Source organism: Callorhinchus milii, unplaced genomic scaffold (genome assembly GCF_018977255.1).
Source record: "Callorhinchus milii isolate IMCB2004 unplaced genomic scaffold, IMCB_Cmil_1.0 Scaffold11, whole genome shotgun sequence".
Lineage (NCBI taxonomy): Eukaryota > Metazoa > Chordata > Chondrichthyes > Chimaeriformes > Callorhinchidae > Callorhinchus > Callorhinchus milii.
In genome coordinates this window covers 18,278,679-18,301,967 of record NW_024704752.1, presented here as the reverse complement: position 1 = coordinate 18,301,967, position 23,289 = coordinate 18,278,679, and the positions used below count along the sequence as shown (strand labels likewise).

Sequence of the window (23,289 nt, the reverse complement as noted above, 5' to 3'; positions counted from 1 at the left end):
CCTGTGAAGCACTTTGAGGCGTCTTGAAGACGTGATAAGGCGCTATATCAAATGCAAGGGCTTTTATTATTATCTGATTTGTGACTTCTTGGTGCTGGCAATGCATATCAAAACCAAGAAAATGTTCCAATCCCTAGAATTAGATACCTCACCTCAATCTGTTAATCAGATTTACCAAATGTATTTCTATGGAATTTTGCTTTTGAAATCCATTTACTATTATTATATAGATATTATTGTAATTTCCTGGGTCAGCTTTTCAGGGAATACTATAAATAACTAATTTTCTTTTCACCTCCTCTCCCCCCCCCCCCCCTCTCTGTCTCTCACACACACCACACACTATCTCTCTCTTCCTGCTTGACTTGAAAGTAACCAGTGAAGCTTACAAAGGAATCTCTGCAAGGAAACTGCCTGGAATTTAAACAGGGACATCATGTTTGAGTATAATAATATTGTAGCTTGGGCACTGCAGATCTATTCACCTTTTTACATTCAATTTTAGTGTTTGTGAAGTTTTGTGAATGGAAAACACAATTATTAACTTTCGGCACTTTTTTTTATAAGCAGAACAAATCTATGAAACATTGTTTAAAGTTATTTAAACAATATGTATATTCTTATAGTCAATTCACAAAACATTCTGTGAAGCGCTTTGAGACATCTCGAAGATGCGATAAGGCGCTATATCAAATGCAAGGATTATAACTAAAGTTGAAAGTGCTCAGCTTTCAATTTTTGAATTTATTATTTTTAAAAATCAATTTTTCTTGTTGAACCTTTTAAGGATTTTCATGCACTTTGTGAATTTCCAGTGCCTCACAGGATCAATTATCTTGAAGATTTTGGGATAACATCTGTCACTTTCTATTTAAAAGCGAATGCAATTTTGTCCTTAGATCTCCAGATTCTCTACTGTCTCGCTACAAGAATAGCCAACCATCACTTTCCTCCACAACTCGCTCATCTCCAGGTGGCAAGATTGAGTACAGCGATGATGACGAAGATCTTATTTTAACAGGTTTGTCAAACCCCTGTGGAATCTAACTTGCTTCCTCCAATTGCTAGCTGCTCAGTAGCTAAGGACACTCCAAAATTACCAAGATTGCCAGTCATTATCAGCACTCTGTACTTGCAAACATAGAAATATAGAAACAGGAGCAGGCCATCCAGCCTCCTGAGCTTGTTCCACCATTCTATAAGACCATGGCTGATCTGTACGTCAAGTCCAATTACCCACCCTTGATCCATATCCCTTGATACCCTGGGATTATTATTATTATATTATTATTAATAGATTGACCAATCAGTTTATTAATGAACATCATTTTTGTTTTAATATATTTGATAATATTTGGCATTCAGCAGCAAAAGTGAAGTTGTGTTACATTTCATTCTATTTGAATTTGCGATATTGATGTTGGTATTTATCAGGATTGGGCTATTTAGTTGTGGACTCCTGTCTTTAGAAGCACTTGTGTAGAATTACTGTGCAAGTAACCGTCAAACTTATTGTTCAGGTGTGACTGCTACAAATTGCTGTATTTGGCATTTTCACTGACTGCTGGTAAATTGAGAAGCCGAATCATAAATTTGATGACATAATTTAACTGTACTGCTTTAAAGAAGGGAGAAAGGAACTTGACCTTTATTAATGAATGTGATGACATGCACTGGTGAAAGAACAGAAAATAATGATAAGAATAAGCTCCATACACCCTTGTCTCGCCGGAAGCTGAATCGTTTAATTTTGTCAATCCAGGAACGTGTCGTATTTAGCATAACATTTGCTCTGTTAGCCCCAGAAAAGGCCCCAGTGGTCTTGCACTGTGCTGGGAGCTAAAGTGCTGGTGTCTGAATTTCATGTCGTGTACAGAGTTGCTACAAATCGACTTGTGACTTCAAGCGTTTGAAAAGCTGCAAGATCAACCCAATAAACAACCCGGGTCATCACAAAGGAACCGCAAAAGCATGTTCTGAACCCTACCTTGACAGCGTTGCATACATTTTTTTTGAATTTACAGCTGAACAGATAGAAGAACATGAAAATTTTGCTGCTCTTTTTAAAGTGGTTGAACCCTCTAAAGAGGTAGAGAAAGTGCCGTCATGCCTCAGCATTGTGGAATTAAACGAGGTGAGTACATGTGTAGTGAGCAAATGCAATGTTCTGGGCTTGCAAGCACAGCGACAAATTAACACTTTTATTCCGACCCCTCAATATGTTAAGTTCAGATTTATATTACTAATATTATTATTATTATATTTCTAAACTCTGTGACTTCATGAGATGCCTTTGGGCATCCAGCAGAGCAGCAAATCTGATTAAAGTGCCTATAGAAAACCTTGTTAATATTTCATACATAGCAGTAATATTTACATGGGTTTCCATTATAAAAACCCTGTCTTTCTGTTTTTATTAATGTGACCATGATCATTGCTGGTGCACATCTTCCCCCTTTGTTCTTCCCAAGTTCAAAATATTTTGCCCTACATGCTCTTCTTTCCTACTGTATTATAGACAATCCCACTATCCCTTAATATAACTCATTCTTTCACACAAGATTGCAAGCTTAAGGAATTCTTTACTTCCTCTCAATAATTCCTGATTCCTGCAATGCGCAGGTTTTTTTAAAGCCTATATTTGATGTCATCCATTAACTTCCTGACTTTTGATTTTTGCTATTCTTCCCTGCTTTTTCTCAAAGGGTCTTTGGCCTTCACATAGAGATTCTCAGCACTGCAATAAAAAGTGCTGAATATATTCCCTCACAGTTGTCATGTCAGATGCACACTACAATCTTCAACTGTCAATTGGAGAATTCAAACGGTGTATTACCTGTACAGCAATTCTGAGTGTCCCACCTGTCAGACTGATTCATTTGCATTCTGTCACATTAGATAGTGGTGTGTGAATACTAACCCTTTAGACTGTTAGCCCTCTTTTCATCTTTATCTTGAGTTATCTCTCTCTTTATCTCTCTCTCTCTGAATACTTTCATGCAAATATGAAGGGTTCAATTGTGCGGCATACCTTTTTAAAATGTATTCTTAATCTGCATTTACAGGTGTTCATTTGACTGAAACACAATTCAATTGTGTTCATATATGGTTTCTAAAGACACAAAATTATACATTGAGTTATTGGTAACTTGTGTGTAATTAAAGGACATTACATAATTAATCAAAATGCGTTATTAATCAGCAAGCAAGGTCTGTGGTTCTCATGTAGGGATTAGAATGGAAAGTCAGGAAAAGCAAGGGAGGCATTGATTGTAGATTAATGAATATCAAAGGAATAATTGTCCAAAAATATATTTAAATTAAAGTGTGCACATTTGTAAGGATTATAAAAAAGAACAGTAGCTTTGGGTAGATGCATCCCACTTCTTAATAGCACAAAATTGAAAAAAAAATCATCCTTGCATTGATATAGCATTTATAATCGTATCAAAGTATTTCAATTAGAATTGCTAACAAGTGTATTGACTGTAACTTTCGTCATTCATCATTAATTAGCATGAATTTATGGAATCCTCATTGAGAGAGGCCACAAGAATTACTTCTCTGAAAAATAGAGGTGTCATAGTTGATGATGTTCTGAGTTGGGGTTAAGTGATGTTGTTAGGAGTTTGATATAGTAGATCATGTCGTGCCTGACCTGTGAGCGGTTGATGCTTTTGTGATTAAAGTACAGAGATATACAGGGAGATGAACAGAAGTCTGGAAAGGAAACCAAAAAAGTAAATGGACAGAGGAAGTGCAACAGTAAAAAATAAACCACTGGAGTATGTTTGATAGTCGTATATAAATGCAACTTTCAGTCTAGTTTGAATTATTGCTAACTATTGTAATAAACCAAAATCTGTTTTACTGTCAGCCGATCAGTGGAGCAATGGAAGAGACTTGTAACTACTTGGTTGACGAGCCGGATTTCAGTGATTCAGAAAATAAAGAAAGGTAATACAATTATGCAGTTTTTTTTTAATCTTCAAATATTATGTTTGTCATTTTAATTAATTTTCAAATATTCAAATGATTTATAATCATGATAATCCTTGCATTTGATACAGCGCCTTATCGCGTCTTCGAGATATCTCAAAGATCAAATTTCTGTGTTAGGATTAAGAAATTCAGAGGGAGGGAGGAATTGTGCAGTTATCTGCCTTGGCTGGTTGTGAACCAGCTTAATTCATATTTGTTTTATTCGTCTTGCATGACCCTGGCTGTAAAGCAACAGTTCAAGTTTAACCAACTGTGTTGGAGAAAATTATTTCCGATACTTATTGTTGAATAATACGAGTAACTGCAGACTTGCCTTCACTATTTTTCTTCAGAACCAATGCAACTTTACCTGACCTTCAGACCCCATCCCAGCATCAGGATTGTACTGAGGCTTTATCTGAGACATCAAGAAACTCTGTTACTTCACCGGTTCAGGCTTCAAAGGAAACAAATTTGTCACCTCTTACGTCCACCTATACTTTAAGAAGAGAAACTTTACTTTCATCCCTTCACAATACAGATGAAGATTTAATTGAAAAGTGGCACCGTCCTAGAGGTACATGATTTTGAGCTTCTTGAGACCTGCGCATTTTACCAATAAGGCAATTTAATCACAAACTCTCTATTTGAAATATAATTTTCAATACTTTCTTCACTGTGAACGCTGTTAATAAACACAACCAAAAAGTGTTTAGTCACGGACTGTGTATCACACAAGTGCGGTCAAAGAAATGTGTATTTAAACTGAGAGTGCTTAACGCAATCTGTTCAAAGTGTCTGAATTAGATTGTTTTAACCCAAATGGTGTAAATGGTGATTATTAACATGTTTGTGATGGAACCTAAAAGAAAATCATTTGTTTAATGCTTTCAGCTGGCACGGTAGAGTTGGCAAATTATGCCCCCCACAAAATATAGACAATTCACTTTACAGTATATTTTGTAACGCGTTTTGCAACATCTCAAAGACTTGATAAGGCGCTATATCAAATACAAGGATTATTATTATTACCAATGATATTTCTTCTGTGGCAATATTGAGGCTTGATGCTCTTTTGCTGTGAAGAACCTAGTGAGTTATTTAGGGTGAATCAAGAATTGCAAAAAGTATTCTCAGTTGAAAAGTTGATGCCTGATCCTCAGCAGGAGGCACTATGGTGGTGTAGTGCAGGTTACACCGCGCCGATGGACTGTGGAACCTGCACTACACCAGCACTCTGGTTACTTCTCTACGTAAGCTGACAACTATCCAGAACTCTGCAGCCCATGCCCTTTCCCATACCAAGCTCAGCCAGCCTACTGTCCCACATCCTCATCCAGCTCGATTTGCTCCCCATCACCCCATCGGATCAAGCTCAAGATCCTAGTTTTCACCTTCAGATCCCTCCATGGGTATGCCCCACCCTACCTGCGTCCTGACCCCTCCTGCTCCTAATTCTTATGTTCTTATGTGTTGGTTAAGGCTGCATTTAATTTTGTTGTGGGAGTCTTTTAAAGAAATGTGCCTTTGAGATCTCTATATATTGTGGTGTATCTCTCTTGCAACTTTTCAGATTCTTCAGTAGCAGACGGGATAGGTACAGTTTCACAATACAGGACATCTGAGCTTGAGCATGGAGTAGTAGAAGAGGATCCTGGAGCAGGTGGTTCTCCCAAGGTAGAGCAATCAGTGAACCTGATCTCTGAGCAGACACAATCTCTCACTGTCAGGCCACCATCACAAAGGACTTCTTCACCTTTTCCACACGACGTTCTCAACGATCCTGTTTCTACATTGGAAACCTCTGAGGCATCCATCAGTTTACAGGACAGTTTAGAAGATGACGACATTGGCCTCTCCACAAAGCCATCTAACGTAAGTAAGACTTGAACACAGTTGGTCTTTGTAACATTCGCAGCACCATAATAAATCAATCTTTTATGGGGTTTCTAGAGTTAAAAATTAAATCTTAAAAAAAGTTTTTAATTTGGTTATCCAGTGGTCCACTCTTAATGCCTGTCAATATAAATGCAAGTTGTTGTTGTTATTATTGTTGTTGTCAGCTCCCAGTTCCTTACCTTACTTTCTTCTTTATGGGCATTGCCTTGGCCATATGTTAGCTTGATTTTCACCACAGATCTGCAGTCCACATACTTCCCTACGCCTTTCTTCCTCTTTACTGTCTGAAGTTGTACTAACTCATTTTGGAACAACTTCATCCCTCTTCTGTTATGAAGCCTCTGAAACCCTTTGGTATCACTGTATCCTCCATTTCTTCCTACCACTCACAGCCTTGTAGAGTGGCAACTGTATGGGTTCTAGTCGAAAATCTCTTAAAGCACCTTAAGAGTATGTGTGTGATGTTTTACTCATTAATGTATCGTGCCTTATCTGGGATAGTGAAGGATAGCCTTCTTGAAAGATTAATGATTAATACATGTGTGATGTAGAGTAGAAATGCATTAAAAGCAGTTAATGGTGTTTTGATTAACTTCTGTTCGAAGTGAGCAACCTGAATACAGTATCTAGTTAAGAAAATTGATTTTTATGTGGAAAAGTATTGATATATTATCAAGTGCTGCATAGAATATTATATTGTACATAGCTGGGATCACGGACGTTTTGCCATAGAACGCAATTGATCAGAGATGACTAATATAAATTGTAATGTTAGATGGAACCCTCAGGTTAACTGGTGATTACCATAAGGGACCAGGGTAATATTTTACAGTTTCATCTTGGAAGTGTTATGTGATTATTTATTAACCTCGAGTTGAATAAATTAGGACGATGGAACAGAACAAACTGACTCATGTCCCAGACTTACTGTTACTTAAGTTGAATTTGTTGCTGTTGTGTGCCATGCCTGACGTGAGTGTGAAAGTATGTTCCTGAAAATTAATCTCTGAGGTCACATTTTGCCTGTCAGTCTATTTGTTCTCGTAAATACCAAGGAAATTTAACCACAGGTTAAAACATTTTACTTCAGTTAGCGACAACAACTTGTATGGAGTCTTTCACATAAGATGCACTTTACAAAGTGGAGTCAGAGACTTGAAGGTACAGGTGAGAACCATAAAAGGTGGCTTCAATCTTACTGACTAGTTGAAGGATGTTTAGGTTCATCCAGCACTTGATATGTAATACGCAATTGGCGAGAACCGTAATGGTCTTGGACTTGAGGGTAGGAGCAGAGTGACGAGCTGGATATCATTAGCATAGTGCTATTAAGGGGAAGACAGATTTGTTCTACATCTGTGACTTAATTTCGTAGTTCCTATCAGTGACATTTCACACCAGTGAAAAATATAAACTCCACATCCATGAAAATATAATTAGCAGATGCTGAACATACAATATATTACTGTCTATTATACAGTACTATGACTATAACATCACATACCATTCATTACAATCCAAATGCGCTCTCAAAACGTATTATCTTGAAAAATGTATGCAAAAAGTGTGTCACTCCAGCTTTAAAACTGATTAAAAGAACAATTTACAGGATAATTTCATCCTTTTCAGTACAAAAGACAACCTTGTACAAAGCAAAACACAAACTACTGCAGGTGCTATTTTTGTGACAACCTTGTACTTTTGACATCCTACAAATAAGACTGTTCGATAATAGTTTCTAATGTAAATATTTATCATTACAGTATTCATTTCCACAGCAATGAACAAATAGAGTCTTGTGCGATAGGCTTTGAAATGTGTTTTTCACACGTACTAAATAAACCCAGTAGTATTGTGTTAATATCTATTATTAGCAAAGTGTATTATAATGCTACCATTTTCATTCTCTCATCATTGAATAAAAATCAGGAAGTGACACAAATGATTTCTACAGTAACAAACGTTTAACTCAACAGGTGATTTGGTAGGAATTATCCAAAGAGACGTTGAAATAAGAAAATTGTCAAAACTTAATTGAAGTTCATTATAGATATGCAAATGAATAACACAGCAGGACGCCTCTCAACCCATTATTTTGTGTCAGTATTTGCTCCAACATGAAGCCATTCATCCTAATCTCAATTTGCTGTTCTTTCCTGAAGCTCTTTAATATCCTTCCACTGCATGTGGTTGTCCTTTGCATGTTCTTGTCCAGTTCTTTTATTAAAAAATAGCCCCAATCAACTTTTCTCTAATCGCTACCCCTGGCAAATCATTCCATACCCTGACAGTCCTCTTGGAGAAGTTTTTCCCAACCTCTCTTTTTTCTCCATGACTCACAATCTTTCAATCTTAGTTGTGGATCAACGAATAATTCTTGCATTGCTAGTGTAATGGAAAATGTTAAAAGCCTCAAGGCAGTTTATTGAGAAAAAATATTTTATTGATTGGCTAGAAAATATATTTTTTAAAAGCAATGAACAGTTGTGTTATGGTTGAAGTAGTTTATTGCGATGGTTAAGTTTGTTTTCAATAAGCGCTGGAGAAAAATAAAGATATGTTGGGCACTCTTTTATTATCAAATAAATTTTACTCCATTTACATGTTTTTTCCACAAAATATAAAAAGTAGAGCAAGTATTAAAATGATGATATTGTATGGATTTAATAAAATGAACACCTAACTTCAAGCTGGTAGCAAATTAATGCTGCTTTTATTAATCTGTGATCCATTACAGGCTTAGAAATTAATGCTGTTCTCCCATGAGTAAAAATGATTAGAATAGTAAATACCACTGGTGCTAAATCATACAAGAGGAAATAAATCTCTAAATGACATCTCTTCAGTTTAATAAGGTTTTAAGATAAATAGTGTCATTCAGCATCTTTCAATCTAACTGGAAATATACTTATGTTCTGTGTTTTATTAGTTACCTGATAAAAGATCATGGGCAAAAGTAATTGTTTTTTTGTTAGTTCTTTTGAGTCCCTTTAAAAACAAATCAGTGTACTGTGAATAGAAAAAGAAGTATTGTGGAAGATATAAGCTTAGTAGTGAAGCTGATAAAAAACAGACTATGCGAATCTTCAAACAACTCAACTATTTCTTTAAACAAAAATAGAAATCACAGTTTTTGTTTTCAGATTTCCAGCATCTGCAGTATTTTGCGTTTTGTCAACTATTTCTTTGCTGATTTTCACAATGACATTTTATTAGCTTGCTCCCTGCGCTTTCTCAGAATATTGATGCTTCTCAATTCAGTATTTCCACTAAAGAATATCCAGAAACAACTGAAGGGACATAAATTGTGAAACAGGAACAACATGCATTTCTTTTGTTAAGGGTCTCAAGTGAAATGGGGCAGAGGCTTTGAGGTATAGTTCAGCCATGATCTAAAGAATGGCAGAACAGGCTCGCGGGGCTGAATGGCCTACTCCTGTTCCTGTGCAGTTTCAGAAACGTGAAAAGCAAACCACGTAATGTTGGCATTACATATTGCACATGTAGTTTCAGGATCATATATAGCAGATCTTGCAAATTTCCATAGGTTTGACTATCTATTTACAGAATGGCTATGCTTTTGAAGCTTTTAGCAGCCAAGAGAACTGGTGGACGCTTCATGAATGTAAGTAGAATCGTACGGAGCCACATGTTAGGGAAAAGTGGCATGTTTTTATTAATTGTGTAATTTTTATGTTAAATCTTGTTAGGGGTTGCATCAGATTGCCCAGCGTCAGGGTGCTATCACTAGCCAGTTCCTTGGCCTCCAAGGGTTCTTCACTTTGCAGTTGGATCCTGATCAGATCGTCTCGGAATCTTTTCCAAAATCGACCTTCAAACATCGAACAGAAACCACTCTGAAACTAATGGAAGGTATGAAGCCCAGTAATAGACAATTAAAAATCCATTTTTTTTTAATAATGAACTCAAACTCTTCTAGTTTTCAGGTTTCTGTGTGGATCATCTTACTTGTACAACTTAGTTTGAATTTTCTAACTAACTTGATCACTAGAAAAACAAGTCTGCTTTTGTCCAATTTTTCGCAATCTTAAAAAAAAAGTGCATTTGGCTCAACTGACTACGATAAAATTGGCTTCTGTGGATAAATGGTTTGAAGTGGGCATAATTGAGTTACGTTTCAGGCACCAATATCAACATTATTGCATTCCTCATTGCATTGCTTTATTCTTCTCTTCTATTAATACTAAAACGTCTCTGGTCATTTATTGATGTACAGATAATGTAGTTGTATTTCTACACCCCAAATCTGGAAAGACTGTTTGAATTTTTTTTNAAATTGAGGATAAAATTTAAGATTATTCCACATCCATTCATCCTCCACACACAACTAAGAAATTGCCATCATCCCACAAAAGGAAAAATCAATAGGGTGACTATCCCTGTCAGATATCTGCAGCTCAAGCAGCCAGATCTTCTTTCACTACTGAATATAAGTTCTTTTTCAACAATGTGCCCGGGGCTTCTTTTTCTTTCATTGTCAGCAACAGATCTCCCCGTTCTCTTACAACAAAAAAGCTTTCAAATTGCTGTTCATTCTGTTTTACTGTCTGACGGTTCAAATGCTTTCCTTAAATCCTCGGGCTGTAGGAAGTCTTTTTTTCTTTGAAATGTAATTGAGTTTGTAAAAGTTTTGTTTTGAAGTTTAGTGTGCAAAGTTGCTTTGTAATTTCACCTCTGCTGCTATTTGAGTTGCAGCTTGCTGTAGGCTTCTGTGACCATTGCGAACATGGTTGACCTCCAATGGTGGCTGCTGACAGCTCCTGGTTATAAAAAATTATTTAGAGAATCGTGAATCTTTTCCGGAGACTGTCTCACCTGTTTTCACTGTTTACAAAACTTTACGTTGCCACTCACATTTTTTAAGTGGTGAAGTCTGCTTTTCTGCAGCCTAGACTTGATGTGATCGACTCAGATTTATTGGGAAACAATCTAACTTCAACGATAAACGTGGTGGTTCCTGTTCAGTCCTTGTTGGGAAACCTTTGAGTTAAGCTTGACAAAGAAATGTCCATTCAAATAAGGAATCAAGGTAGAGTTCTTGGAGAGATGGTTTCAAGGCCCTGCAAACCACGATATTGTATTAATATCAATATTAATAGCTTTATTATTATCAATATTACTTTTAAAAAATACATTTTACCAAGTTTTGAGAAAATCATGAATTTTTTAACTTCTCTTTTCTATTGCTAATTTAGGAGAACAGCTATGAATATGAAATTTAATTTGTGCCTGAGCTGATGACAACAGTACTGTTAATAGCATTAACACTGTGTACAGTTTAAGTAAAGTTTCAAAAAAGTGGATTAGTGGAATCTCTTATGAAATGAAATAAAATAACTTGTTCTCGAGCGGAAATTTTTTTGAAATATGAGGCACTTCTCAGCTGCTTCTCACAGAATTGAAAATAAATGATTTTCCACAGATCAAAGTATGATTGCAGCTCATTTATATCAAATATGAAATCCCAAGTGTAGTATACTCAAGTAGCTACATTGCAGATTCACCAGCAATATAGCAGCAATTTTGTATTTATATGATTTGTAGAGATTTTAAGCAGGACTGTTTTAGATTAACCGCTGTAGTATTACTGAATTTGGAGCTTAAAGTATAGGAAATTATATAAAAGCTACCTACACTGTCTGTCTCAGTCACATTAATAAATGAACATCTGTATATGTGATCCTTTTTCTTAAAAAATAAAGTTGCTCATGCCACCAACCTCAATGAATGGTGAAAATGACGGGCAATGTTTTGTAGGTTCATTAACGTCAAGGCAAATAAGACAGGGATAAAGCATTATGTTGGGTTAGAGGAAAAACTCCATTATGTTTTATGCATTCTCTTCATCTTTTTCCAGTGATTTTAATCAGTTTATTGCAAAATGAAGTATTTTTTTAAAATTAATTTTGCACCTGATAAGGGGAGGATGTCATTGCAAGTAATTAAACACCTGTCTATTTGACCGTGCCTTCGGTCGCCTTACCCCAACCCCTCTCGTCTTCACTTTGTTCAGTGTCCCGCAATATCAATATAAAGTATTTTGAGATATTCTCCTCTGTGAAAGGAGCTATGTATTATCCAGTCGTTGTTTAATATATTCCTCAAACCTAGAATTGTTTACGACTCCCAGTGATTCCTTTAAAAATTATCCGTTCTTGGAATCTGGATAATAAAAATTGCTGTAGACAGCTATGCAGCAGTAAGCTACTCATTAAATGCTTCATCCCATGGTCTCGGTGTTTAATCAGCTTACACAAGCCATTTAATGCCTTATGCACTGCAGGCCATCTGAAGTTATTATGTAAATAAAAATACAATGTAGAAACATGTTAGAATTTAACATTGGGTATGAAGCAACAACATTTCTTAATGCATAATTTAGCAATACAAATGGAATAGAGTCTGAATAGAATATTCTGTAAATTAGTATACAAAATAGAATTTCTCCCTCGTTGCAAAGATGAAGGTAATGTGTGTTGGTATTCCAGGATTGTCAAATACCTTGATGTTACTTGATATCTGTCCAGTTTTACAGTTTTTAAGCAGGTCATTGTTAAAGGCCATTATGGATAGATAATGTTAAGATCCCAAATGTTTATTGTTTTCAAAATGTTCATATTACTAATAATGTAATAAAATAATGTTTAATTAGAGAGCTACAGGTACAACTGGTTCTTTGCTGTCATCCTAGAATTCTTTTTATTTCATACATTTCCTCATAATAGAATTTAAAGTGTAAATCCCAATACTTTCCTATGATTCAGTAGTTTCATATTCTAATACTATCAAGATTCTTTTTTTTATTAAAATGTAATTTCATAGAAATGCTACAGTTTGCAGTGTAACTCCAATGAACCTCTCAAGAACCCCTTAAGGAATTGTTTTAATGTTATTGCTATACTGCTATACTGCGGGTAACAGGTCACAGCGCTAGATTAATAGTAATAATAATAAACCTTGCATTTGATGCAGAGCCTTATCATGTCGACAAACATTTCAAAACTCTTCACAGATTTTTAATTATGAAGTGTAGTAACTATATATTTTGGCGATGATTCCAGCAGCCAATTTGCGCACTGCCATGTGCTACAAACAGATTGAAGTGAATGACCAATTTTATCTCGAAGACTGTTGGCCAGGACACCGGGAGAAACTCCCTTCTCCTGTTGATTGGTGCTGTAGGATGTTTGACATTCACCTGAGGAGGCAGATGGGACCTCAGTTTAATGTTGTCTCCAAACAACTGCAAGGATTATATTATTATTATTATCTCCAAATAATGCAGCTCTTGCCCAGCACTACATTGGAGTGTCAGCCTTGACTATTGCTTTCAGTAATATAGACTTGGCATCATGCAGGTTTCAAGGCTGTGCAGTAATTTTTACATCCTATAGTGATTATCCTGACTTTTATTGATTTACGCATTAGAAGCAAAATGAAACCCCACAGTGCTTCATATCTCTGATATCCAGTTTTAATTTTGATCTTACTTTTGTTTTTTAACGTTTACATTTTTTTTTAACGTTTCATTTGTAGTGAGTCCAATTATTTTAATCTTATGATTTTGCTAATGAGGCACATTAGCAATGATTTTAATGAGTTTTAAGCACTGTCATTCTAGGGGCAAAATGATTCACCTTTTACTCTCTCGTTTCTGTAGGAAATGGAAAGTGGCAACCACACAGCAGCTTAAGTGAATACGCTGATGATTCCATTGTTAATGATGTAATTAGTGATGTTCAAAGTAGGCCTTCAAGCAGCCTTGGAGGGCAATTTACATCTGGAAAAACTGCACCATTGCTGTTAGCGTCAAAATCATCAATTGGTAAGCTGCCCACTCTCCAAAAGTGATATTTCAATGATTTTTATTTTAGATCCATGTCCCCATTAGCTGTCTTGAGGCCTTGGTTATCCTGAACGCAGCTTAATGTGTTTCCAGTAGTAATGGGATCTTTTTAACTCACTGTGCAACAAAGTGAGTGCAGATGTGCTGTGAATAATGTCAATTGTTGTGGCCCACATCATATTGGCCTGTTTATTAGTATGCTGATGATGTTTTTTCTTGCCTCCTTAAAGCTTGCAATGCTTTTTGTTTCAATTGCCCCTCGTTGTTAATAAACCTGCGGGCCAGTGGTTTTAAATAAATCAAAGAGAAAGGTATCCTATTTTGTACATCACCTTATGCACTACCACCTCTCAGTATCCTGCAAAATTCCTGGAGCATCAAACCAGGAGTGTCTCCAAAACTGTATGAGATGTATTGCCTATGTATTTGTCAACTTTGTTTGCCATCATCACTGCTGCTCAAGGACAGAACTGGATTTATCTGCAAATAAGAAAGAGTTGACGTCTATCCACAGCTGCCAGGCCAAAACAATCATTGACACCATCAAAAATGCTCAGCATATTTTACCGCCATCTTGCACAATTCAAAGGCTGGGGCACTTAATCTTAAAACTTAGTCCTTATTTTCTAGATTCCACACTGTTTGTCTTAGAACACAGGCAGTGGAGATAGTTCAGAAAACCACAGTTTTAAATCGCCAACAAAGGTACGGTATGTTAGCCTCTTTCTCTTGGGTGATTGTTGTTCTTCCCATGCTATTGGATATGCCATCGTTGTGAGGTGTTAAGTAAGATGAGCTTGGTGATGGGAAAGTGCAGTTGAATCAAATTTCTGTGGTGGACCATTGACCACTTTAACTCGGCCATAAAATGAATTAAAATTAGAGTCAAAATGGTATATTTTCATTGAATAACCTGTATCTACAGAGCTCGCCAGACACCCATAGGTCATACCACATTCATCATCCTTTATATTTTTACTCCTCTAGATACTTCATCGACTTTTTTTAAACTAGCAGCATTCAAATGAGAACACTACAATTATGAACAAAGAGAATTGATTTCTGATTTCAAGTTGGTTTTGAACACTTCTATTCTCAGTAGATTTTAAAACTGAGCAGATCGCTCTATACAGGTCAACAGACTTCACAGTCAGTTTTAACACAGCCTCAGTCAGTTTGTCTACATTCCCAAAACACTGGAGCACATCTTTGAAGTCCATAGTCAAAGAATATAAAAGTGACCCTAAAAACTGCACACTTGCAGTTTCTAGAGTTTACTTCAATCTTCTTTGGCAATAGACTGCTATGAAGTCTCAAGGTCATCCTTTCAGGTTTCACATGAAGAGCAAATTTATGGATGCTTCACTACTACATTCACGGGACTTGACATTCTTGTGACTGGAAGGTCAACTACTAAAAGATTGTTTATACAATAGACTGAATTTAACAGGCGTGGAATTTATTGCCTCGATAAAGCTTTACAGGCTACTTGAAAGTCGCTCACTATCTTAAGAATACAGAGAAAAATAACCTAAGGCTTGGTGTATTTTATCCACACTTGCTCATTTAAAAGAAAAGTCCTGAATTTATGAGGAATGCTTTTCTTAGATTAAAGATTCCTTCTTGCAAGAAAAACAATATGCCTTGATTAATAATTGTTTTGAATACCTGGATAATGAAGTATAGCAAAGAACAAACACCTTTATGCACATACAGGGGTTGATTTTCTTTCAGTTAACAGGAAGATATTGTGCAATTATGTCCAGTTGCTCAGCAGTGATGACATGGTAAACAGTGAGCATATTTCATAATGAAGTCTCTTGTACTTTAGAGTGCATTAAATGTTTTGGAAAGCATGGTTAAGCAGTATTTTATCACTGGTATTGGCACTATTTTAATGGTGATTCCACACACCAGAGTACTGAAATGGCTTTTTCATTTGGCAGTGGACTCTGGAGAGTCATTGTGCCTCTGCTATATCTGTTGCTTTGTGTGGGCAGGAATATTTATTTTGAGGAAATTATTTTTGTATTTATTCTAAACTTTAAAAAAAAACAGACAAAGCAGAATGGAGGCTTGATAACAGGTTGTCATCTCTCATTTGGAGATGATGTATAGCATCAGATTCAGGAAACAGAGAAATTGTGTAAAAGACAGAGGTCCATTATCTTCAACAAAATAAAATAGGGTCGAGAGGATTCTCATGGTGTCTCCTATGCAAAGGAATGCTTTTTTGTTGGAGTAGCAAAGGAAGAACTCTGTATGTATTAATAAGAGACCAGATATTATGTGGTCTGAAGGCTTGTGCATTCTTATGCTGCATGTCAGGCCACGTTTAACCCCTAAAGAATTCAGATGAGGAGACAGCAAGCAGTTGATGGGAGAATTGGAACAGGAGGTAGAAGTAAGGAGAGCGAGTTGCAACAATATTTACAGACTTCTGGCGATGCAGAATAACTGACTCGTGTATGTGGTTTACATTGTGTACCTCCAAATCATTGCTAGCAGAAACATAGATTACTGGCTTCAAGCCGATTGCTAAGTTATGTAATACTGTGTTTCAATTGAGTTATTTGTAACGCTTTTAGGAACCGTGTCAGGCTGTGGGATAATCAGAACAGCATCGACGATGGATTCATTCTTTTCCGCATCTCAAACTGGGGTGAAAGCTCTGAAATCCTGGCCAAATTCCGCTGTTGCACGCCCACTGTCCAGGGCCTCGATGGAAATTTCTGAAATTGAATACATCGATCAGCAGGAGACCCATTTTGAAATGGATGCTGATGAACAAACCTTAATTGACTTGGAGCAAGAGTTGGAGACTTATAAAGGTATAGAATATTTCAACGTAAAAGAACTGTTTTGAATTATAATGCTTTTCAAAGTCTACTTTGTGTCCATCGTTGCAAACATTTCACAGAATTTAACTTTGGTGACATAAAACATTGCTTTTCAGATGACTGTTACAAGGTTTCTCTAAATTGACCCTCAGGAAATCTCTTTTCAGTTACTATTTTACAAATACATACTTCAGATCTGCAAGCCAGATTGGGATATTTAGCTATGTATGTTAAAGCCCTAATAGATATGACAGGTACTGTCCAGTCTGGTTACCATTATTATTTACGTGGGATATAAAAATTCCTAATAATCAACTGCAGATTACGTTTGAACAAATCTACATCAGAGTTGTCGGTCAATTGGTCTTGTCAGTTACCAAGGACACTGAATAAAATTGGTCACTCATTCCATGGCTGTTGTGGGACATTGCTGTGCGCAATTATCTGCGGCATTCCGCCCACAAAACACGTAGTCAACCCACTTTACGTAGTCCGCCCACAAAACACGTAGTCAACCCACTTTACAGTGTATCCTGTGAAGAGCTTTGAAACACGATAAGGCGCTTTATCAAATGCAAGGATTATTATTTTTATTATTACTGAATGGGCTGATGTGTAGTGTCATCATAAATCTGAACACGAACTAGAAATCTTCCAGCTAATATTGAAATAGTAAATATTGAAAATAATGAAGGCACTGGAGAATAATTTCATGGGCTGTAATCTGATTTTAGAAATTGATGAACTGCTTGCCTCTCACTGTTGTGGATTATAATAGCATGTGAATCTCTCTCTTGATTTCTACTCTGCTATCATTGTCAGTGATCTATTATGTTCGGTGTCTTCATGGCTGTCTATTCTCCTGCAACATTTCTCGCCTCAATATGTTTTATATAATAACAATCCTTGCATTTGATATAGCGCTTTTCAAGTCTTCTTGATGAATCAAAGCGCTTCACAGAATATACTGGAAAGTGAATTGACCGTATATTTGTGGGCGAAACGCGGCAGCCAATTGCGCACAGCAGCATCTCACAAACAGTCGTGGATTGAAAATGACCAATTTATTATTGTTTTTGGTTTTGGAGGGATTATTATTAGGCTCTGTGTGGAGTAAGGAAACTTGCCCAAGGTTTCGCCCTCTGCCTGGAATTGAACTCAGGTCTCTCACTTGCAAAGCGAGTGCTCTAACCACTGAGCTACAGGACTCCACAAAAGTTTTGAAGACTTTTGTAAAAATCTTAACTAGATATTTAAAAAAAAGATGTACAGCATCTTTTCATTTATTATGTGAATGATTAGATTTGAAATAGTCTGGTCAAATTCTGAATCCTTGATGTTGCATATCGGTTTTAATAAATTATTTTATTTGCCGAAATGTTGGTATGAAATTGCACGATCCTTCTCTGTATTACTTGAGTATAGAACCATGGAAATTTACAGCACAGAAGCAGGCCATTTGGCCCACCATGCCTGTGGCAAGCCTTGTTAGAGTAATCCTTTCAGTAATCCTGTCCCTTTCCCCCCTCTACCCCCATATAATAGAGAAAAACACAGGAAATCAGAATCCAATGCATCCAATATCTGGGCCAGTCATTCAGTCTTCTTAAGGAATCAGAATTTATTGAAATAAAAAAAACACATATATTCAGCCAGCACGATTGACTCAAATACAGCAGCAACTACATCAGAAGATACGTAACTGTTGTGTCAATCCAGGGAAGGTCCTATTTTGCCTGGTATCTTTAAGATCCAGTTAGAATCACGAGTCTGCTTAGACGCAGGTTTTAAATCTAAAGCTTTACAACTGGTTTTATCTGGAGTGCAACTTTTCAGACTTGAGTTTTACGAAAGAAGCTGAGAAGATTAGTTGTAGAAAAATCACTCAAACCTAGTTTGGTTTAGAATCTTAATACGGCTTGTAGAAATTGATGTGCCCTTCCTTTGAAATTATAGCTTAACATATATGAAATGGGACTGCCATTTGATGTCAAGGAGGAAGATGAGTGAACTGTGCGCATGTCGTAGCCATTAAATACCATTTCTTCATCTGCCTGAAAACAGAACAGTAATCTAGCTTCATTCAAAATTACTACCTAAGGTGATATCTGAAGTTAATCAGACTCGGGAAGATTAACTGATCAACTTCCATGTAAATTGGAAATTGATTGCAGGTGGGCTGAGGAACGCTTTCTGCAACTACATAACCAGAATAAGTTGTCTTAAAATATACTTAATTATGACAGGTAAAATTGGGGAAAAATTTCAAATGGCTGGGAAGTCGCTCTGGTTAGATGAGAATGTCTTTCCTTGCAAATAATGGGCAGTACCCACTATGTGGGTTGTTATATGTGTGTCTGCTGGAGGTTATTTGCAAAGGAGACCCACATGGAGTAATCCTCACACCTTTAACAATCATTGATGTTTGAACTTGACAAGAATACAGCCCTGGATTCCAAATAACAAAGTTGTCAGTACTTCTAAAGCAGGTGCTGACATTGGGGAATTATTCATGGTGTCTGGGCAGATAGTGAATGTTATATTTTGTTGAGTGTTGGATTTGTGCCTTGACTGAAGTTGTGCTCCTTGAACTAGATTCGCTATATCTTCTTTCCACACCTGTAATGATGTGTTTAGATGGTCCTTTTAGCAGTAGTTTGCCTCAAAAAGTGGAATGTAAATTGGGGTGGAATAGTGTCATTGAAAAGTGAATTGCGCCTGAGCCCTGCTGCTGCTACCACTTTGAAGAAATGGTTTCAGCAGGACGTCCATTCACACTGCAAATTGATTGCATTTGCTCCCAACTGGCACTGTACAATTTCTCCCATAAAAAGCTTAAAAGGGGAATTTGTAAATAATGATGAGCCAGTCATGTGTGCATACATGTGTGTTGTTGACAGCCCTAAACCAAAAAAGCCCATGGAGGATCAGACAGTAGGTAAACAGCCAATATATGCATTGTTCTAATGCTGGAAATGAGGCAATAGCACTTCCATATTATAAACCAGACATGAGACAAACTGGTTTCACTGCTTTTCTTTGTTTTTTTCTTTTCTGTACCTCTCCTTTTGATATTTCTGCTGGTAACATAGTTGAGAACCCCCCCAAAATGGAGGTTTTTGAACTTGTGGGTTTTGTGTAAGAATTTTGTACAGAATATTTATTAGAAAAAGGTAACAGGGAGTAAAATTGAGTTTCAGATCTCTCACTTAGCTTTATGCTATTTTGTATAAAGTATATGAACTGCACAGACCATTGTAGTGATGTGGATGAAAAATATAGAGATAAAGGATCCTTCTATTTCATATCCCCATTGATTTGCTGAACTTATGTTTGGTTTATAATATTAAACATAGAATACAAAGCTGCAATCAATGTACGATTTCTTTTTTTTGTTAAAGGAAGTGAAATGCACAAAAAGTTAGATATTGCAACGTTTTATTTTTAGCTTTGTTACTGCGTAATTCCTATTTGTAAAGATGATAGTTTTAAAGATATTCTTAGAATATGTGAGTGAAAGTTTGAATTCTTGTTTTGATCTAGTTATAAAAGATGACTTAAGGTAGATGGTTACAATTTGGTACGATTTGCCAATGATTTTTTTTATAATTTATTTAATGTTTCTTACTGGTTTTAGCTCGCGAAAGGAAAGTGTATGACCTGAATACTGCTGATGAGTTGCCAGTATCCAACGGGCAAGCAATCAGGACACTTGAAAAGAGCCTTCCGCTTCAGCAAAGGTCAGGAACAGGCCAGTTAATAATTCCTCCTAGGTGTGTTTCTATGGTTGCCCCGGGATCCGTTACTGTGAAGCGCTCTGAGACGCCATCCGGTGTGGAGGGCGTTATATAAATCCAAGTTGTTATTGTTGTTGCTTCTATCTTTTCTTGTACCTTATGTAAAAGACTTTTCTGAGAAGTGTCCAACTTTTAACCCATTTTAACCACTTCTCTGTTGTCCATCCATATTGTTTGAGAAATTGCTCATTTAATATTTGTACATTTTGACAAGTGTGTCACCAAAATGTCTATTTGGGTTTAAGAGTTTTTTAGAGAGCTAGCAACTATTTCAGTGCCCCTCTCACTGCCCGCCCAGTTTGTTATCAAAGCGCCGCAGGAATTTAGTTGTGTTCCTATATATGCCAACTTCTTTCCGAAAGTCTAAATAAACAATTTCATGTTGTTTTTTTAAAAGACCACATTGGCCAACAGGATATATCCAGGAACCCTCAAGGTAAGCTGAAGAGGTGAACAAGAGAAACTTGCATTTACAAGGCATCTTTCATTCAGAATAATATCTCTGAAAGTACTTTACGCACCTTAACAAATAATTTTCCCCTATGATTTCCCAGTTGGATTTGTTATCTCACCTATGGGACTATTATTACTCTTGGTAGATCTTCAGTCGAAGGGTGAGAAGTGAGATTGATCTCCATATTCACGTGTATCTTTATTTGTTAAACATTCCTGTTATTCTTGTGCATATCGCTTAAATGAAAAGGCTAACGTGATAAGGTTCATTTACATGAGGTTATACATTTCATTTTCCCTTTGAAAGTTCTCAACTGTTGTGCCAGTGAAATGATTCATGTCTATTAGACTAGAACTGATGTTTTATGCCTTTTTGTCCTTCAATTTCTCCTAGGAATAAGGATTGCTCCCAGTTTATACTCCAGTCCCTCAGCAGATGGACTGTTGAAGGTCAGACAGATAATGAGGAAGAGGAAGCTGACGAGAGAAACAATGTTCTGAAGTTATCCTGACCAGACTGAATTGGTAATTGATTTGTAATTCAAACAAGTACATTCACCAGCTGAGCAGATTCTTGATCTGATATTAGTTATTCAGCAACTGAATTTTACAGACCGTGTTACACTGTCAAATAAAAAACATTTAAAATTAAAAGATAATTTGATTTCTTCGCTTCAATGTGATTCGATCATGTGTAAACTGCCCTTGAACCATAATAAAATGCTGGTGTTTAAGAATGTTTAGTAAAGTTGCACTTTTGGGAGAATATGTAAAACAGATTTTTAAATAAGAGCATTGTTTGGGAGCTTATCGGAGGGCAAAAAAGCATCGATATCTGAAATCAAGAAGCATTGATTTATTGGAGCTGTTATTTCAAGACATTTACCAGCGTGTGAATTCCTTCTTGTCTTTTTAAGATTTCTGCTTTTTTCAAATTCTTTTTTTGTACTGCAATCTTATTTAATCTTTACAAATACTTCTCATTTATTTTCTAGCGCAGTCTGGATGTTCTAATGCTTCTTAATGCTGAAGCTCTAATCCTGATCACGTTTGAAATTCACGTGTTCCTGATCCATGTTTAACTTTGTCCTTCAATAACCACTCTTTTAGTAGCTGATTACCCCTTTCTATTTGCCGTTTTTTTTCTTTAAATTGTTGCTTGTGTTGTACAGCTGTAGTGCTGCTCCATAATTATACTACTACTGTATGGTTTAATGCTGCTTTTATGGTCGAATCGGTGTTTCGACCTTCTTTGGCATCAATCCACCATCAAGATTACAGTATAAAACTGATGCAGCTGAAATCTCTGCCTGGGACTCCATCCTGGTGTCCCTTCACCCCTCGACCCCTCCTTTGCCTCCATGAAGACCGTTCTCTTTGAATGTGGCTTCGGTTATCTTGATTCTCTTGATGATTCCAACCCCCAGCTCAGGTGCAAACTCTTGACTGCCCTGCACCTTGGGACGTCCTCCCGACGTGATTAAATGAACATTTTCCAATGCAATTTATCAGTAGTATTATAACTGTGGTTGGTTCTATGACTAAGACAGATATTTACCATTATCATCGATCATAACAATCTGCAGTTTTGAATTGCTTGATTTTTCAGGATATAAAGCTTTACCTCTGACATTTTTGTATCAAATCTAAAAATAAATGTACGTTGCTTGAGAATGAAATAATACGCAGAAGTGAAATATGTTTTCTCTGGTTTCGCGCCTTTAATTAACCTTGGTTACAAAGAAATATAAGGCAATTGCATTAATAGTCAAAGTTCAAATTTGAACCTCACTGACCTAATGGGTTGTTTGTTTCATACAAAGTTCTGACTGTTGCAAAGTGGTAATTTGTAAATGTAATTTTAATATCTCAATTTAAATGTTACTTTTTTGAAAACTGCTTCTTTACCGATCTGTTAATAAACGCTGGAAATACCTTAAGCCCACAAAATACACAGTCAATTCACATTACAGTATATTCTGTGAAGTGCCGTGTCCAGAATCGTAATGTAGATTCAGATCACATACATTTTGAAATTGATGTTTCCCTATCCTGACAATTTGATCATTTTTTCAGAGAGAGGTTACTGTTTTGAGGAATAATATCAAAATTAAATTCCGGATGAATGCTCAAATGCTTCTTGAATAAGTACCGAGGCGAATAGCTAACTAACAATGATTGATACACATAGCATTTGGGGTGTCAGAGTGAGAGAATTGCTGCCGAACATTAATATTTAAAGCCTGGTGGCTAGTGTAGGTACGCATTCAATAAACGTAATCATTATGCCACAGTTTTGAACTTGGCTTATTAATGCAACGATTCCTTACAAATATGCAATATGAATTACATGTGTTGATGATTCGGCTTGTGTTTAAATAATAATTAGAACCAAAAATCCAACAAGTGCTCCTTACAAACATCTCCTCGTGTAAACGGGAGATAATGAGCG

General features: G+C 36.4%; 1 protein-coding gene across 1 annotated transcript in view; it reads left to right on the top strand.

The window, feature by feature from the left end:
- The window catches only part of zbbx (zinc finger, B-box domain containing), a 36,992-nt gene extending 14,699 nt beyond the window's left edge, over positions 1-22,293 (top strand). The window contains exons 10-20 of the mRNA XM_007889818.2: positions 900-1,021; positions 2,025-2,134; positions 3,878-3,957; positions 4,335-4,558; positions 5,555-5,856; positions 9,591-9,753; positions 13,562-13,726; positions 16,336-16,578; positions 20,225-20,327; positions 20,782-20,820; positions 21,232-22,293. Coding sequence (XP_007888009.1) covers positions 900-1,021; positions 2,025-2,134; positions 3,878-3,957; positions 4,335-4,558; positions 5,555-5,856; positions 9,591-9,753; positions 13,562-13,726; positions 16,336-16,578; positions 20,225-20,327; positions 20,782-20,820; positions 21,232-21,349 — 1,669 coding nt within the window. The 3' untranslated portion in view covers positions 21,350-22,293. The remainder of the gene's footprint in view (positions 1-899; positions 1,022-2,024; positions 2,135-3,877; positions 3,958-4,334; positions 4,559-5,554; positions 5,857-9,590; positions 9,754-13,561; positions 13,727-16,335; positions 16,579-20,224; positions 20,328-20,781; positions 20,821-21,231) is intronic.
- The last annotated feature ends 996 nt before the right edge of the window (positions 22,294-23,289 follow it).